This window comes from Halichoerus grypus, chromosome 1, assembly GCF_964656455.1.
Source record: "Halichoerus grypus chromosome 1, mHalGry1.hap1.1, whole genome shotgun sequence".
Lineage (NCBI taxonomy): Eukaryota > Metazoa > Chordata > Mammalia > Carnivora > Phocidae > Halichoerus > Halichoerus grypus.
Genome location: NC_135712.1, coordinates 116,883,026 through 116,903,032, shown reverse-complemented (window position 1 = coordinate 116,903,032; position 20,007 = coordinate 116,883,026). Strand labels below are relative to the sequence as shown.

The window sequence follows — 20,007 nt, the reverse complement described above, 5'->3', positions numbered from 1 at the left end:
TTATCTTGGAAATTGAGTTACTATAGGTAAGGTGCTTAGAAGTGTTAACAATAGTCTGTACTCAACAAACATTAGGATGATCATGAGAAAAACGGCAGGAAAGGGAAAAAGAGAAGCAATAGTGGCAGCCCTTCCTGGGCAGCAGGAATTTCTATTAAAAGATTAAGGCGAGTGTGGGGCTCCAGCGATTCTTAACTTCTCTGCATTGCTGTGCTCTCAAGGACACAGAATCAATTACAAGGAAAACTTCCTATGGTTGGAGTTGGGGGGAATCTCAGAGGTTTTTTGCTTTGTTTGTTTTTGTTTTAAATTTAAGAGACATAAAATCCACCACCGTACTATTTCTCGAAGAAGCACATTTGCATAGAGAATATATTTAGACTTTAATAACTGCATGTGGAACCTACTTCCTGGAGCTTCTGGGTCTGGTACAAGCAAGAGCGTAATATCACTCACACTCTAAAGTTGTTACAAGGCGAAAAGGAAGATTGTGGCATTGCTAGTTGGTCACAGCAAGACATTCATATTTCCCAAAGGTTGTTTTACTCTCCACAAACAAAAAGGAGGTTCCTTAAAAAATATAATACCCCATTTATTATTGATTTTGAGAGTGTACGATCAGTAATTGCCATAACTGTAAAATTTTTAGCTTCTGGTAAAAATAGTCTTCTTCTTCTTTTTTTAGAAGTTGACCAGTGTGGGGGCACCTGGGTGGCTCAGTCGTTAAGCGTCTGCCTTCGGCTCAGGTCATGATCCCGGGGTCCTGGGATCGAGCCCCACATCGGGCTCCCTGCTCCGCGGGAAGCCTGCTTCTCCCTCTCCCACTCCCCCTGCTTGTGTTCCCTCTCTCGCTCTCTCTCTCTGTCAAATAAATAAATAAAATCTTTAAAAAAAAAAAAAAAAAAAAGAAGTTGACCAGTGTGAAAATCATTGTATTTGGTAACGCGAGCCCGACTTAATAAATGCAAACCGAGTGGAAACATGCAATCCTCCTAAGAATTAGAGTTTATGCTCTTCAGTCCAACAGAGCAACAGATGCTGATAATAAGTGAAGAGCTGTCAGGCAAAATGAGGGCAACAAGGTTCTTGACACTGGTTTGGAAAGTACCAAAAATACTGTCCAGGACAGGTGGCAGCTGCAGGGACACTGGTGGTTTCTTTTATTTCTAGCTCCATCCCACTGTTTCCTAGACTTGACACTGAAGATAAGTTCACACTTATTTGTTCCACACAATTATTTGTTTTAAGTACTGAGTTAAAAATGGCTGATGCAAAATTGCCAATGGCAGATTCTACTGGGATGTCAGGTTCAAGTTCAGAGTTTGGAGAATACACTTGCCGTACTCGAGGGAACAGCACATTGCAAGGTTTGGAGAAAATCCCTTTCTGAGATGTTACCTACCTCAGTAATCAAACGTTACTGTGAATAAGAACCCTGCCAGGACACCTTTTAAAGACAAAATTATTTTTAAGCAGCAAGAGTTCAGTGGGAACAGTGTAATTTATAATAAGGTTAGTTAGCTAACATTTGGATAAGCTCTTTATGTGTCCTGTACAGGAAGCCCCAAGTGAGAAATTTCTTTTAAAACAGCGGGCTGTGAAGTTTTGTCCCGCTTGAGGAGAGAGTATCATTTTTCCCTCTAATGATAATATTTTAGTATATGGTTGATTATTTTTTCTTCCTTTCCCTGTTGGCTACCAAACCTTACTTGTGGTTTGACTAAGCAGGTATATAGGACCTTATGGTCTGTCTGCTCATTCATGAATCTTTTTACTCCTCTGGTTTTGACTTTTTGCTCTGATTAATATTATTTACTGAATTTTAAAATCTCATAAAATATTTTACTATTATTTTACTACACATATAAACTGCCACAAGTCTTTCATAAGATGAGATGGGTTTAACTAAAATGATTAAGTTACCTAGTTTTCATAAATATAATTTCACTTGATTGTCATACCAACCTGGAGAAGTGGACATTATTATCATCCACATTTTACAGATAGGAAAACTGAGACTCAAAGACATAAAAAATCTGTCCAAGATCCAAATACAATGTAGTTTTCACTGTACCTAGTTGCACTATCTCATTTCTCTAACAGAGAAATACTTTCTACCGGTTTAAGTATCTTCAGGTAGGAGTTATTACTGAATTAACAATGGCGTGAATGAGCTGAAATGAAATGTTTAAATTGTAAAAGGAAAGATTTAGGCTAGTAGGTGATCTTCCCAATAATTATATGTGATTTCAAAATATTAGGCAGCTAGAGAAAGATGAAGAATTTTCTTTGATGAATTTTCTTATTCTATCTCCTTTCTTTTAAAGAAAAAGAAGAGAAAGATAGAATTTAGATAAAAGTTTTGCTTGAAGGTAGGAGAATGGATTAGTTGACCTATATGAGATGAAAATGCTTTTCAAAAATCAGCCACCAGCAGACCTTACTAACTACTCATTACAGCCCACTAGGATAAGGAGATGGGCTTTGATCTCCTTCCTAAGGTCACGGAGCTGGCCCCAATCCCGAGTGCTGGCACCCTGCTGTGCTCACTCCTGCGGGTAGGTGTGTTTCCCGGGCTATGAGTCTGTGAAAACAGCACCAGCCTTGAAACACATGTTACAAAAAAAAAAAAAAAAAAAAAAAAAAATGACCATACAACAAGCCAGGATCATCACCAACTTAATTTTCCAGCCCTTTCCATAGAGCACAGGATCCTTCTTTCTGTCTGTGTGAACCGGGAAAGTAGCCGCATTTTGCCCAGCAGCACTAACCAGCTGCGCCTCACTGATGGCATTATAGGAAAAAAATCGCAGAATAAAAGAGAGGTGGATCCTCTTCAGATCCAGGTCTGATCATAACACGAGTCATGAAGCAACATCACTTATTTGTGATATTTTTCTATCGTGTCTATCCACTTACCATTTCAACAAAAGGGGCAACATTTCCACACAATTATTTGTTTTAAGTACTGAGTTAAAAACGGCTGATGCAAAATTGCCAATGGCAGATTCTACTGGGATGTCAGGTTCAAGTTCAGAGTTTGGAGAATACACTTGCCGTACTCGAGGGAACAGCACATTGTTCTGAACAAATTTCCCCGAGGATTTTCAGGTCTCTGCAGATAACCGTTCCACGGCTCAGTTAGGAATGGATCACCTAGACAGTTTTGCTGTGCTTTTGCAAAGTTTCAATATTTCAATATTTCTATACACCTAGACCTGATTAATGAGAAGCCATGTGGGAGAAACAGGTCCATTTGTTGTGTGCCCAACATGCACTGGACATGCATTGAACACATTTCACCGAGGTTATCTAAACTAGCAAGTCCTGGGGCAGGGATTTGAACTCCAGGCTACCTCATTCCAAGAGCCATGCTCTTGCTTTCACACTGGAGAGTTTCTAGCTTCCTGCTGCCACAGAGAGGGTCCAAGGGCGTGCTAGTTCTTAGCATTCTAAAGGTGATGCAAAGGTTACTGATACCCTGAGTTCCCAGGTATTTTTAGTCATCGGATGTGTTTTTATCAGTGGAGGCAGCCCCCTTCAGGTTGAGCCCCTTGGCCACGTGCTGGACAAGCATGGAACACTCCGTGGAACAGAACATCTTGTATCTCTATACTCTGTGAATTGGCCTCTTTGACTTGCCTGGTGTGAGGTGGGCTCCTCCTTCAGGTCTTCATCCAGGTCCACACCAACTCTGTTAAGGAAATCAGAAAACTGGTTAAGGGCCTTGCTGCAGATGAGGTGAGACAGTTTTGTGTGACCGAACGCCTGAAGCAAATATGATACACATCAGAGGAAAGGTTTGGCAGAAAACCACCCTACCTCTCCCTGAATCAAAAGAACCTCAAATGGATTTATGTCAGAATAAGAATTTGTGCAGCTGGGCCTCAGCACAGCTAGTGAGACTGAGCACCAACAGCTGTTCCTCACTGCTATTTCCTGATAAGAGCAGGAGCCTGAGAACCTGGGATAGGAGCCCTCAAAGAGAAGACCCCACAGTCCTGAAAATAGAGATCCTGGAGGAACGGCCACCTGCTACCCTTGCAGGACTCACTGACCAAACTGCCCTGGGAATGTGGGGGCCTGGGCTGGAGCAGTCTCCTGGAGACAGAAAAAACAATCCTTTGTCCAGATGCTCACCAAGGCGGCCAGTAAAGACGATCCAGGTTTGTGGGGCCTAAGGCTTAAACAATTTGGGGGGCTCTCTTTAAGAAAATTAATACAAAAGTACAATTACAAAATTAGGTTTGGAAGAGACTCTTGAGAAAGAGACAATAAATTACAAAACATTTCATAATTTAAAAATCTGGCAAATGCAACAGACATCTCAAAAGCCACAAAATAAATAATATTCAAATTAATTAACTGCCTGCCACACTTCTAAAATAACTTTCTCCTCTGTAAGTTTTGCCTGCATACTTCAATACTGGCTTTATATAGGCAATGATTTTGTACAAGAGAGAATAGGAAGATGAGGTAATCTTTTCTCCAGCAAGATTGATCAAAGTTATCGATAACTGGGAAGCACTAAAGCGCGCCTCCCTCTAAGCCGTGCTTGCTGGGTGCGTACTGCTAGGACACCGTGCCCTGCAGACACGAGGTTTCTGATCACCTTCACGTCACGCAGTTGCCATAAACAAAGCACGGTGTGCTTATCCGTGTATATAGGGCATCACTGAGTATATTCCTGATTTCTGTTTTGGGGGAGCACCCACGAGAATAGAATCCTCCACCTGGAATTTTACACCTCTCATGACTGGAAGAATTTTCCACAGACTAGCTTTAGGCTCAGTACATTTCAAGCCTTTTCTACCACTGCCCACAGACTTCTGAAGCCTAGTGCTGCAGGTCATATTCATCTTTGATTCAGCCTTGCGGCACTATTCTTGTACACCATTCCTGCCCTGGGATGGCGAGCCGGGACCTGCCCACGCACAGAAGTGACTGGGGACCACACACATGTATAAACTAAATCTACTACTAAATATAAACTGAATGCATTCCCACTTCAGCTTCCCCTTGTCAGATCCCCCAAATGCCCATTCCAGGGCCAACTGACCAGAGGAGAGGTACGACTGAGGGGAAACAGTAGTGGAAAGAAACAGTCATCAAACCCAACTGTGGTTAAAATATATTCCTCTTGCAAATCTTGCAAAAACACAGGACCATGGGATCACAATGCTGGGTCTCTTCCCACGGCCTCAAAAGGGCCAGAGCGATTGAGGGGCTTGGAGCTTGAATTTCCTCTGCTCCAGAGAGTGGGCCTCTCTGCCTGTTGTGGGGGCAGGCTGGGAGGACTGGCGGGGAGCAGCTCAGGGCCGCCCACACCTGGCTCAAGCTCCCCCAGAGCCTTTCCTGTGAACGCCACAATTCCTAGAGCTTTCGGGTCTTCCCTTCAACTCCCCTGGTAAACACGTCTTTAGTCCGCTTGCTTGCTCACAGTTCTGTTCTCCAGGTGGAGGAGGGGAAGGCAGGGTCAGAAGCCACCAGTGGGCAGATGCGTTAGCATGTGAAAGGAAAGCAGTGCAGAGACAGCTTGTTTAAAATACCTCTGATACTTCAAAAATCAGTGTCTTTGGGCATGAATAGCCTCTTCTTTCTAACCCAGGGGGTGAAATGGGTAGCTATTTATTGTGTGTGGAACTGAGAAGAGCCTCTGGTGGGAACCAACCTTTGATTTTCTTAGAGTAGAAAAAGCTATTTGATCTATTTGAAGTCAGAGGGAGAGAAGGAAGGGGAAAGGAAGGAGGGAGGGAGAGGGGTCAGAGAGGAGAGAGAAGGAGGGTGAGGAAAGAGACAAAGAGAGAAGGGAGAGTCACCCTGTGGCCTAATGGGTAAGGCATTGGTCTCCCAAAGCCAGAAGGGAGGAAGGAGGCAGTGCAGGGGGAGGGAGGAGAGGAGAGGAGAGAGAGAAGTCCAGGAGGAGGGGAGCAAGTGAAGGGTCACTGAGGGTGGAGGGCTAGAGGAGGAGAGAGAGAGAGAGAGGGAGGAGGTGAGGAAGGGGTAGGGGAGAAAGAGTGGAGGGGAGTTAAGGCCCAGCGTCCTGAGGGTGGTCCAGGCAGTGACACTGCGGTGCAGATGGCCTGAGTCCGACCTCTGTGAACAGTGAGGCATGAGCGTGGAGACACCCTGGCCCCCTCTCTCCTGAGGCTGGGCCACATTCAAGGCTCTGCTCGGTCTGAGCTCTGTGGCTGATGCTGGGAGCCTAGGACCCCTTATTTCTGGGTAAGCCCAGATCCCCCTTCTCCCTGCCCCCCACCTCCCACCCCCCAGAGGGCTCCCTGGCACCTGTGTAGGCTGTGAGGGTCCTGAAGTTCCCGCTGCCGCATCTGTTTAGAGCTTTTTTCAGGTTCCCTGTCTAGAAAACTGGAGATAACAGAAATCGAATTTCCCAAGAAACCCAACGTTTAAGGTTTGAGGCAGTACTGAGGTTTTCCACGAAAATTTAAGCTTTCCTTTCCAGCAGCCATCAAAGCAGACATTTCTAGTTTCAATTATTCCAGCAGCCAGATGGAGCTGAGGAATCATGGCAGCAGATTAAGTTCTTCAGTTTTATGTGGGACTCAGTGAAGAGCATCTCAGAGGCCTAAGAAATGCTGTTCTACTGGGAGCAAGAACGCCTCCTCCCTCCTCCCATTTCATGGAAGGTCAGGGTCTGCTCCTGGGACCAGGCCTGGAGCCCTTCCTGGCCTTGAGCAGACGAAGCGTCTCAAGTGGCTCGAGGAAAGAGAAAGTCCATATAAGTTATTTCCGTCCTGGGGCAGCTGGGTGAGCAAAACAGACGTGGTTCCCGCCCTCACACAGCATGCATTTTGGCAGGTCGAATTAGAAAAATCTAAAAAATTTACTATCATTAAGTGCTATGAAGGAAAGGCACATAAGAACAATGCCTTCTTTCTCTTGTGATTTTAGCTCCTTTTGATAAAAATCTTGCTAAATTATATTCCCTGGCTCCCTGCCTCCTTAAACAGAGAGTGATGGGGATACTCGGATCTTGACTGGAAGTCTCAGCATCGCCACTGGCCCAATAAAGTCTAACACTCGTGGTGTTATAATGATTTCCAAGCGCTATATGAACCTCTTTATGCTCACATTAAATAACCCCTGGCTACTATTCTTTCTCTTTTAAAAATTCTTATATCTGCCAGTCAAATTGCCTTGATTTCTTGCCGGCAACAATAAGTTAGCAGATTGTTTCTGTGCTCCCTCCCACTTTTTCATTTAGTACGGGGCTGATTACCTGATAGTCAAATTTTTTTTTTTAAGATTTTATTTATTTATTTGACAGAGAGACACAGCGGGAGAGGGAACACAAGCAGGGGGAGTGGGAGAGGGAGAAGCAGGCTTCCCGCCGAGCAGGGAGTCTGATGCGGGGCTCGATCCCAGGACTCTGGGATCATGACCTGAGCCGAAGGCAGACGCTTAACGACTGAGCCACCCAGGCGCCCCACCTGATAGTCAAATTTAATACGTCTTCTCAAGTTTATAATACACAGACATACACACATACACAACAGAACAATAAACTTGAAACGTTACAGAAGGGCTTACAAGTAAAACACCGTTATTCTCCGCCCACCTCTCTGCCCCACTTCCCCACACCAGCTCCCCGTGGCCTCTGGGGCCATTTTCTGCCTTCTCCCGATTGTGATACATGAACTGATACCAGCACGCACGGCACATTCACACAGCACCCCCGGGGTTAGGCAGACGTGCCCGTGGCATCTGTATCTCCTACTCTCCTGTTCAAGAAAGCAAGTCAGAAGGTGAAAGTGACATTCTGTTAGGGCTAACCTTGAATCCACTCACTTTTAGGTCTAAAAGGTTGTCTCCACACTAGGGGTTTTGGGAGATTAACGGAAAGAAGACATGACGTCACATAGCTTGTGGTGCTGTGTGTGTTTACAACCTTCCAGGTGAGAGAGCACAGGTGTGTATGGGACCAAGTCCAACCTCCTTAGGTGATACCCAAGGCTCTTTAGCGCCCTTCCCATGGTGTTAAGCTACCCTTTCTGTTCATCTCACCTGGACACAACGGCCCACGGTTGCTGACTGGACCTGTCCTTGTTGCTGAGCCATATTACCCAATACAATCCCAGAGCTGTGGCCTTGCCCAGATCTGCCGATGCTTCTCCCATCGACTGAATCCCCTCCCTCCAGACTCCAACATGGTCACCACTGGGCATCTCTGAGTCACCACCTCCTTTCCCGAACTTTCCGCTACTGTCCCTCCCCTTCCGATCACCACCATGGACCATCCATCTTATTGCCCCACCTTGGTTCAAATCCCCCATCACTTAATGCTTTCACTGACTTGGACTGTGCGTAGCTGTACACCGCCAACTCTGTTCTCTGTTCCCAGACCCGACCCTTTCTGTGGCACCTGCAATCACTGTGCTCTGGCTATGGCCACTCTGGCCCACCCTGTGTTCACCTGTCTGGTTATGTGCAGGTGCGCAGGCCAAGCTGGTGCTCTTCATGATGTACCAGCACTAGCTGGAATCCCAGGACTCACAACTACCCTGTGGTTGTTGAAGCATCAGTGAAATCCAGCTCTTAAGAGCCTCTCACTGCTGTGTGAGCTGCGTCACTCACTGTGCTCCGTTCTCCTCATTGGCACAATGGTGATAATAACAGAACATGGTCTCCAGGGTTCTGGTGAAGATTATATGAAAAAATACTTATAAAAGTGGTTAGCTTAGGACCTGATACCTAGTAAGCTCTCAACAAATGTTAGCAGCTATTGTCCATGTTATTATTTTTATTATTATCACTACTTAAAAAATCACTGGGGCCAGTGTTCTCTGCCATACTCACTGCTCACTAGTTTCAAGATCAGCCCTCCTAGCCCCCAGTTCTGCAAGGGACAACCGTTGAATGTATAGGAATACCTACAGCTAAGCATCGTGAGTAGTCAGGGCACATCAGGGATTTCATAGTAAAACATCATTTCTATTTAAAGAGGGCCAAACTTCCCAGATTGGAATTTATTTCAAATTTCCTGGTAGACTGGTGGAGTAAGAGGGCAATGAAGAAGGAAAGGAAGGTGTCTGAAGAGCGAGGGGAAGAGAGAGTATGGGTAGAGCTGAGCAGAAGGAGAGCAGAGAGAAGGAAGGTGGAAAGGAAGCACTACGTGATTATAAAGACTAAGTGCAGGTGGTGGATAAATAACTGGAAAGGTGCGTGCAACTTCAGGAAAGGGAAGTCACGGGTGGATGGATGAACAACCACACAGCCCCCAAAACATTTATAAAAATATAGAGAAATAAAGAACCAGTATGAGATTAAAAAGCAATCAAAAAGACTGGTTAACATGAGAGATGATGGACTCTGAGAAACAAACAGGGTTCTAGAGGGGAGGGGGGTGTGGGGATGGGTTAGCCTGGTGATGGGTATTGAGGAGGGCACGTTCTGCATGGAGCACTGGGTGTTATGCACAAACAATGAATCATGGAACACTACATCTAAAACTAATGATGTAATGTATGGGGATTAACATAACAATAAAAAAATTAAAAAAAAAAAGACTGGTTAAAATTTTATACAATGCTTTGCATTCCTGATGTACCTTTTAATTTTAAGCAAGTCCAGTGCTGCCTCTATGGTATTCAAATGAAAATGAAAGTGAGCTTCGAACATATTCCCAGCTGTGCTCTCAAACATCTCACTCCGGGTTCCTCATTTACAATGAGCATCCAGCTCCATTCTCAGAGCAAAACTCATCTCCGTGCTACCCTAATGCACCTCCCCTCCTATCGCGCCTCTGTTCTTTGGTGAGTTTTATTAGACATATTGAAATCTCAGGATGCTTCCACATCCAATCATGGCCGAAAAGAATGCTCCAAAGGCAGGTTTTTCTTCGAGGGGAAGCAAGGTGAGTAACTAACAAAAGGCTCACTTTTCCCATTAAAGTCAACAAAATCCATTCTGATCTTTATCACTTAGCACCTCCAGAAAGGCAGTGAAATATTACTAGGGCTTAGTCTTATCGTGTGAATCCCAATAGTCCTAGGTGCAATTTTGGTTCTTTTGAGCCCCCTGCTGACAGGGGCTGGGTGGTGGGGGAGGAGAAACCATTTCCTCTAAGAATTGTGTTTGACGGTTGAGTGTAAAAAATGACATTTTCAGGAAGGGATGAGTGACTGGATATTGAGCACGTACATACAGCAGGACAATGGAGGAGTATGCAAGACACCCCCAGAGGTTTGGGGACTATCGTGTAGCTATGAGAACATCACACAGGGGCCCAAACCTGGTACTTCACCACCGCCATCCCATATCACTTGAGTAAGTATTAGTGGAGATTGTGTATGACCAAAATTAATCCAATCAATCATTCAAACACTTTAAATCTGTTTTGGGGGAAATAAGAAAATGAACTAAAGTAAATGAAACAACTCTCTTCAGGTCATTTTGCTATTTCAACGTGGCACAGTAGTTAAGAGTTGGGACCATGGAGCCAGGCTGCATGTGTTCAAATCTCATTTCTATCATTTACTGGATATGTAACTTTGGGACAAATTCCTTAACCTCTCTAAACCTCAGTTTTCTCGGTAATGAATGGGGTAAGTATATATCTACATTATGGGCTAATATAAGGATAAAATACGTTTATACATATAAAGTGTGTAAAAGACTGGCTGCCACCTACAAAGCTCTCACGAAACATTCGCTGATGTTCTTATTGTTCTTGTTGTTATTATTATTAGGAAAAAATTGGGGCGCCTGGGTGGCTCAGTCGGTTAGTGTCTGCCTTTGGCTCAGGTCATGATCCCAGGGTCCTGGGATCGAGCCCCGTATCAGGCTCCCTGCTCATCAGGGAGTCTGCTCCTCCCTCTCCCTCTACCCCTTCCCCTGCTCGTGCTTTCTCTCTCAAATAAATAAATAAGATTTCTAACAAGAGGGAAAAAAAGGAAAAAAATTGATGTACCCTGCATGGAATGGTAAACACAATATAGGTTAAAGCCAAGAGTAGATTTTTCTATAAATTACATATGCTAGGATATAAAGGTCAATGCCAGGATTCCTGTCCTCAATGGCCCAAGATCTAATAGGGAGACAGACCTTGGAAACAAAGAGCTATGGTATGGTGAGATAAGCATTGTAGCATTGTACACAGTTATTTGAACACACCAACAGATAGCCCAACCAAGATGGGCTGTAGAGAGGTCGGGTACATTTCACAGAGGAGTAGGGTATTGAAAAGTGACTGTTGTGGAATGCCTGACCTTAAGCTTTTTGATTGTAGTGAAAGTGCCTGACATTAAGCTTTTGTTTGCTGAGGCATCCATTTCAAAATACATCCATCTTGAATAAACATATTGCCAGCTGTGATTCAGCTACTAGCTAAACAACCAGACAAGGAATTAAGCTGTCCCATTCATAAGTTTCCACTTTCAGAAAGCCCTGGGTAACCTAGATGACTGACCACTTGGGTGATCCCACTTCTGACTGCCTATGCCCTAATTCCTGCCCTTATGCTTTACATTAGCCACTCACGAGTGAACAAGTGAAAACCTAGGTACTCCACCTTGGACTCTAATAAAGGCAGAACCCTAGGTCCATGCTCTTTCTCTCTTTCTATGTACATCCTAGCTGCGTGGCCTCAAGCATGCCAGGACGTGTGAGTAATAAATCTTATTCCTTCAAAGTTCCCTGATGGTTTTTGCTGAAGTGTGGGCATCTTGCAATCATGATGAAGACCACAAGACCACACATTTGGCCCTGCTGGGGAAAATGTCTGTGGGATCCCTCTATGAGTAATACAACCAGGTGTGTGTCTCAGGCATTCCTAGCCCACAACATCACTATCAATAGGCTTGGGCCAACACAACAGAGAGGATAAGTTTAATGATAAGTGAAAAGGAATTTGGGAGAGGGCACTCCAGGCTGAGGGCACAGCATGGGCAAAGGCATAGAAGTTTAAAAGTACGAAGGAGGTTTAAGACATGGTAAATAGCATTATGTGGCTAGACTGTGAAGGTTATGCACGATGAGGTGGGTAGAGTTAGTTTGGGTGAGATCAGAAAGTAATTTGAGGATAAATTATAAAGGGCCTTGAATGCTATGCTTAGGAAAAGTGTTTTGTTTTATTTTGTTTTGCTTTTGTTTTTGTTTCCTGTAGGCAATAGGGGTTGAAATAATTAGATTTATGTTCTAGAAAAATCACTGGTGGCAAAATTGTGATATTAAGAAACTGGAAACACGAAGGTCATTTAGTAGTAGACTACTGCGATACTCTACCCAAGAGCCCACTAGAGTCTAAAGGAAGATAGAGGTGGTAGAGAAGAGATGGATCTGACAGATGTATACTTAGAGGGGTGGTGGGACATGACAGACTGACTGTAAAGTGAAGGAGAGGAAAGTTCTGAAATGTTTCTGAATTTCCATTCAGGACCAGAACCATTCACCCCTGCCATTAACCATGTTACTGGAGAAGTATGAGTGGGAATATTCCCTGAGGTATACATCCTGTTAGAAAGATGAAACAAGCTCAGGGTTAGTAGGGTCTGAGCATATCTATTGTGAGTGAAGCAAGGTTAGCTCTATACATTCTTATCAGCTCAAGAAAAATAGCCTCTCCTCCTCTGGAGTTTTTGCTTTTTGCTGTCTGAAGTGGAGGCTGAGACCAAACGGCAAAGCCCAAGGAATAAGGGAGGTATAATTGATGTTTCAAGGTCAAGGTCAGTGTACTGGGAATGTTAATGGAAGCTAGAGAAGGGTGTGTCATATTTGGTATTTGAAGACAGTTTGGGAATCTTATTTACAGAAAGGCTGGTAGGAAAGAGGCTCAGGAGAGTAATTTATTATAACCTTGGAAAGAGGTGAACATTTTCTGAAAGAAGGTTGTGGCAATAGATGTAGAAAATTTCAGTTTGGATTAATATGCACTATGTGGGACAGAACCACATGGGAGATAGCCAAATGTCGTCAGTGTGGGCTCAGTATCAGGAAAAATAACAGCCCCTCATTTCTTGCTTGCTTTCAGGCAAAGTATGAGGGATTATATCAGAAGTGTGACAGTGAGTCTCTTGGTCAGCAACTGGGTAGATGATTTTACACTTCTATCGGAAGACTGGCTTTAGAGCATAAAGGTTAATGGGTACTGAGAGGCAACTCTGATTTTAAATTTAGGAAGTGATGACATATGTGCCAGTGAAGGAAGAACAGGTAGTTCCACAACTTGAGGACATGAAGCATGTGATATGACTGCGAACCCCATAGAAGAGTAAGATACAAGTCTGGGGATGCTGCTGAGAGCAGGGCTGCCACTCTGGGTTTCCACAGGCGCATGGACACACTGTCATCTGCTGGTTTCCTGAATGCTCTCCTAGGTTATACTTTCCCACACCTGGGATATGTCTGATTACCAAACTGAAACTGGCTGGATCAAGGGTTCATGTGACATTCCTGTCCTCATCCAGAGGCTGCCCACATGACTTTTTTTATTTTTTTTTCTCCCAGAGATTATGGGTGGGACACTATCAGGCTGACCAGAGTAAAGAAGGGTCTCGTCTCTAACTTTTCGCTGACACAGTTTACTGAAAATACCAGCTAACAGCTAATAAGAGGCATATAGCATAATCATCAGGAGTTAGGCACCCTAACCGGCCGGTCCCGTCATTTACCTGTGCGACTGCAGGCAAGAAGCTGTGCCTCGGTTTCCTTCTCCATTAAATGGAATATAATAGTAACTATTCCAGGGGTGACTGTGAGGTAATGCACTCAGAGGGCTCAGCACAGGACTTTACCTAGAAAGTGCTTAGAGGTGGTAGCTGCTATTCCTGCTGAGGTGGTTGTGGGTGTTGTTGTCTTTGCTACATAGGCCTTCTGAATGAAGATTTAGCTGTGACTACCTCTAGCATAAGAGTAATGTTTTAGGGGCACCTGATGGCTTAGTCGGTTAAGTGTCTGACTCTTGGTTTCAGCCCAGGTCATGATCTCAGGGTCGTGGGATTGAGCTGAGCATCGGGCTGTACGCTCAGCGTGGAGTCTGCTTGAGATTCTCTCCCTCTCCCTTTGCCTCTTCTTGCCGCTTGCATGTGTGCTCTCTCTCTCAAATAGATAAATAAACAAACAAATAAATAAAATCTTGAAAAAAGAAAGAGTTATGTTTTACCCTTCCTCACCTGATCTTAAAATAGGCTTTCCTTGGGGCGACTGGGTGGCTCAGTTGTTGAGCGTCTGCCTTCGGCTCAGGTCATGATCCCGGGGTCCTGAGATCGAGCCCCGCATCAGGCTCCCTGCTCAACAGGGAAGCCTGCTTCTCCCTCTCCCACTCCCCCTGCTTGTGTTCCCTCTGTCTCTCTCTGTCAAATAAATAAATAAAATCTTTAAAGAAAAAAAACAGGCTTTCCTTGTGATTCCGGCTCCATTGAAGGCTTATTTACAGTGTAAAGACTGATTAGAGTAGGTGTGCTCTGGATGTGTAGATGAGCCGTGGGGCCAGTGTTTATAATGTCTGACAATTTAGAAATACATTTGGGAACATATAAGTAGGCTGAAAACATTATGTTCTTTGAAAAATAAACACCAATAAACAAGTACATGTCACAGACACAAATACAGATCTACATCCTGTTCTTTAAGTTTGGCAAGACTTCTTCTGAATTTGGAGTGCTTAGTTCTGCCAAGATGTAAGCTAATTTCAGGCTGCAGATAACAGTCAATCAGAAACTGGATTGAGACTGAATACTTAGACTAATTTCTTTTGACCTAAGCCACAAGCACACTAACATCCTTTGGTGGGAAGATAGATGCAATAGCTTATCAAGTTATCTGGACTTTCTTCCCTAAGGCTGCACTCGGGGTGCCCTGCTTGGGCAATTAGGGAATTATCAGAGCCAAGTGCACATTCCCCAGAAAAGCTATCCTTTCAAGTGGCTGAGCTTGTTTAAATTCTAGTGTGTTTCCATGTGGGGCATCTTCTCCATGTCGAAGTGAAGATGTTGTATGAGAAAGAAAAGAGACATTTTATTATTGAATATAAGGTTGTTGTAGGAGTCTGCTTTCTACGTTGGTGGGAAACTAAAAGCTGTTGAAAATAAATCCCAAACTGTCAGACGTCTGAATGAGAAGTGGAAAACCTGGGGCGCCTGGGTGGCTCAGATGGTTAAGCGTCTGCCTTCGGCTCAGGTCATGATCTCAGGGTCCTGGGATCGAGTCCCGCATCGGGCTTCCTGCTCCTTGGGAGCCTGCTTCTCCCTCTGCCTCTCTCTCTCTCTCTGTCTCTCATGAATAAATAAATAAAATCTTTAAAAAAAAAAAAAAGAAGTGGAAAACTTAAAACCTAGAAACTACTGTGGTAGTCAAACAGGCTCATATGACAGTACCAGAAGTGCATCTCCTTCTCTCACTCCAAACCATCCCAAGGCTAGTAAGAACTCCAGGTGTAACTGTGGCCCTACTCCCAGCTCTCCATTAAAGACCATGCTTGGTGTACAATGTGGATCTGAAGTACCATCTCAGGACAAGTCTTTACATTGCTATTCTTTGAGGTGCTTGGGCTTCAGAGGGAATGTATTCTTGGGATACGAGGAACATATTCTCTTCATGAGAAATCGTCTACAGAAATCAAGAATGAACTCTGACAATGAAGGGATACGTACATCTGACAATGGAACATACAATTAGGGAAGCATAAAATTCTCTAAGCAATCATGCAGGAGAAAAGGTGACTCAGCCAAAGTAAATGATGACCAGGAGACATTTATGTGGGATGATGTCCTGGAAGTAATCCTAAGAGAAGAACAACAAAAGTTTGCAAAACTGAAGGATGTTTACCTACAGCACAAGTGATGAGAAAGGTACAGTTCCAATGGTTGGTTCTGAACTCTTCATCCCAAAATGACTTTACTTGTTAGCAGGGCAAGTGATCTACAAGATGTTTTGAGAAGGCTACCTCCCCAAATCATGACCTTCTATAATTTCTAGTGCCTAAATTTCCTTAGCGTGAGTTAAAGCTCTTCATTCCTCATTGAAGCCTAGACCTAAAGGCAAAAACTTGGGAGAGGTAATATTCAGTTTTGTATTCACACAAGGTAGAAGTGAGTGGATCACATTTATTCCTGAGAATGGAAAGAAGTGAGAACAAAATCCCAAGGACAAAAAGACACCAAGGTTTTAAGAGAGGGCACTGAAGTAAGGCAGACAGAGGGTAAAAAGCCAGTTGGAGGTATAAAATTATAATAGCAGCAGCTAACATATATTGAGTGCTTATAGAGTGCTAGAGCATGCACTAGGTAATATTCATGTATTACCTAAAGCATATGGAGTTTGGGAAAGATCTGAAGTTATCATTGTAACACTATACATTTTAGTAATCAAAAATAAAAAAAGAGATTTATAATCCATTTCTGTAAGTTAGCCATTAAAAAGCACTTGCAACTGGGTTCTGCAATAATTTTTCACCTGTAAATCTTTTGCTTCTGGCCATCTATCACCAACATCCTATAGATGGTAGACAATTATTAACCATGTATACTTAAAACATGAAAAAATAGCCAAAGAAGATGGTTTCACCAACACTAATAAATCACTAAAATAGAAATTAAAATAGCTTTGGGATAAATAATGATTGCCCAAACCATTATTTTAGCTCACATTTGGAAGTAGACTGTTGTCTCTAACCTCCACAAACCACTGAAATCTTATTCTCCTTTGGGGTGCTTACCACTTTAGAAGGCCATGCGATGCTATTAATAATTAGTATCCAGCTTTGTGATATACACCTATTAACTTTTCAATAAAAACACTTGCTTATTCCCAGAAAAGTTAAATCAGAAATACTAGTCTTAATATTGCATTATCTTGCTTTTTGCTAAAAATGAATAAATACCTTAATTTTAAAAGGGAAATTGACAGGTAGAGAGAATGGGTAAGCTAGCAAGCTGCTATTGCATGACTCATCAAAAGAGAAGAAAATAATTTTAGTTTCTTGCCGAGAGGGATTAAAGTAAATCACTAGAAAAATCATGCTTCTCTCTGACCAAACCAGCTGCTATTAGGATGAGGCTGAGGCACAGGCTTGCATTTAGGGCTGTGTTAAAATGAAATTAAACGTTTAAGCTTTAAAATGTAAAAGAATTCATGGTCACTGCTAGAATTATATTGAAAAACTGCACTTTGATTTCACAATTAAAGGGTTAAAATCAGGGACGTGATGCAGGAATTAGTGAAAATGCCACTGGGAAGAAGTTGTCTGAGAGCAGATGAAAAAGAGGAAGACGAAAGACCTGGGTAAAAATCTGCTATAAAACAGGTTTTCAAATTACCACGAAGATTGCAGAAAGTGCACAGCATGGGAACAGAATTAGCATCAATTTGGCAGAAAATGAAATAATGAGAGTTAAGTGAATGCTCATGGCAAATGCAACATTCAGGCTTTTTTAGTCTATCATTCCAGAAGATCATGATGACAGCTTAAACAACTATTGAGATGAACTGATATTTTTCCTGACACCACACTAAGCCCTAAAAGTATGTATCAGCTGGGATAGGTGGACTCTTTCATTAATTCCCTGCTTTACTGACTTCTTTCATTCATTCATGAAATCCTGGTTGGAGATATACCATGACCATTATTACATGCTAGACATTTTGATGGATATAAAAATGTGTTAAACCAGATACATCCTCAAGGTACTTACACCGAATTTCATCGAATCAAAGGTGCCATCGATGATAAAGCACACTATTACTTTATGTAGTTCTAAGAGGAAACATGTTGCTAATTGTATTTCTGACACCATTCGGTATAAGACACATCCTGACTTTAGAAATGTTAAGATGTGAAAAAAGGTGCAGGTGTAATCAATGACACATCCACACAAAATAATCAAAATCCAGTGCTCAATAACAATGCCAGACCATTAAGCACACCAGCCTCTGGACATATGAGTAGTATATTATCTGCCTCTTGGGGGAAAAGCCCAAAGAGATATTTTTAAATCTTTTAACAAAATGTTCTTTTACTGCTTACAGATTAGAAGATAATACATTCCTGTTCTTAATTCTATGGTAAACAGCTCCAAGTCTCTAGGTGAATCAGAGCTGGGACTAGGGGAGGTGAGCGAGGCACCCTCTCCCCATGGGCTGTGCAAGTGCTGAGCATTTGCCTGATCCTGAGAGTGTAGATTTTGCATCTTAGGTACTACATTTGCCTCACCCTAACCCTGACCTTGGGTGAAATAACCTCCCAATTGTTCTTGTTGCCTCACCCTGGGATCTTTGGGAATTGTATGACTTTTTCCACCTGCCACTCTAGATCCACTTTTCTGCCTCCTTCCCCACACTGTTCTGGGCTCCAGGATGCTCACCAATGGGATCGCACTGATTGCATTCTCTTACCCTCTAACTTTGGATTGGTTTTGGCTGAAGAGAAGTGATGGCAGGATATTGGAAGGAGGGAAGAGAGTGAAGACAGGATATTTATTCCTCAGGCTCCCTCCCTGCCAGGTCACCACGGTTGTCTATGTCCCTCTCACAAAGCCTCAGCTTGGAATTGGCAGCCTTTTTTATACAGCTTCTCTCTCTGGGTTCCGGTCAATACTCTCCCTGCCCTTTTTGAGTACAGAGCAGTAACTACTCTCCACGGATCCTGGCCCTGGGGTACTGCACTATCCCTCACTGGTTTTCTAAAACCAGCCTGTATCTTTGTAAATATTCCCTTTATTAATTTCCTTTAAATGACTCAGTTTGGATGTGCTGCTTGTTGCCTTCCTGGATATAGAGAGTTTCACATCCGTAAGCATGCAGCTATAGAAAGGTCTCACTTGAACTGGGAACTTTAAGTTCGTAGGCATTTGAAATTTCTTAAGGAACTCCTGAATATAATAATCTTAAACAGAGCTTTGTTTCCAGCCTTAAAGTTACACTGGTGGTTTTTTGTTTTTTTTTTCCTTACTGTTTTCTTTTGGGTGCCTGAATATTCATGCCCATTTGACATACACTGCTCCAAACCCTAGGCAGGATCAGATTTCCACAGGGAGTTTATATATAAGTTGTGGCATCTGCCAATCGCAGATGTGAGGAGTGCAAATCATAACATAAGATATAGTAGGACCTAAACAGGAGGAATGAAAGTGTTCCAGAACAGAATCCACTTATTATACCCAACGGCAACTGTGCTTTATTAAATGTTCCAACCTAAACTACTGAATTCTGTAGAAATGTTAAGCATTCTCAGAAGTTTTTCTAGAAACTGAAATTGCACCCTAGTGAAGTAGTAAGTTGGAGCTCACTAGCTCAGACTGAGCAATCTGGATCCTGCCGATCTTCCTAATGGTGAGCTTGGTGAAAACAGTTCACATCAGGCTCAGAACTACAAGGGTAAGGGACCTCAGATCATGTCATCCTACCACATCATTTTAAAAATGAAAATGCTAAGATCCATAAAGATCACTTGGTAGGGATTACTTGGCAGAAGTTATTAGGTAGTAAGTCGGGCGCCTGGGTGGCTCAGTTGGTTAAGCGACTGCCTTCGGCTCAGGTCATGATCCTGGAGTCCCTGGATCGAGTCCCGCATCGGGCTCCCTGCTCGGCAGAGAGTCTGCTTCTCCCTCTGACCCTCCCCCCTCTCATGTGCTCTCTCTCTCTCTCTCATTCTCTCTGTCTTAAATAAATAAATAAAATCTTAAAAAAAAAAAAAAAAAGAAGTTATTAGGTAGTAAGTAATAGAAGCAAGACTAACCAGTTTTTAAATTTAGGTTATTTCCTTTCAACTTTGTATGTTGCCTACCTGAAATAAACAAGTGAATAAGCATGAGGTAGATTATGAAACCTTTTTAAATCACTTCAGTGAGAATGAACTTTTAGGAAAAGGAAAGATTGAAATGTGGAAAGTAGTAGAAGATACTTATTCCCCAAATGTCGGCATATAACAATACAGAGTGAATTTGAAATTTGAAAGCAATATGGCTGTAGTGTGGTGTGATGTGTTATTTCTCAAATTCTGATAATTCACGTAGCACCTTTGTGATTTTTTTACATAACTGAAAGCCATTTGTA

The 20,007-nt window shown here is 43.0% G+C and overlaps 1 protein-coding gene across 6 annotated transcripts in view; it reads right to left on the bottom strand.

Moving 5' to 3' along the window:
• The window catches only part of SLC9A9 (solute carrier family 9 member A9), a 682,953-nt gene that overhangs the window by 112,706 nt on the left and 550,240 nt on the right, over positions 1-20,007 (bottom strand). For all 6 annotated transcript variants that reach the window (XM_078070810.1, XM_078070802.1, XM_078070787.1 and 3 more), the window contains one exon: positions 3,639-3,694. In XM_078070810.1, coding sequence (XP_077926936.1) covers positions 3,639-3,694 — 56 coding nt within the window. The remainder of the gene's footprint in view (positions 1-3,638; positions 3,695-20,007) is intronic.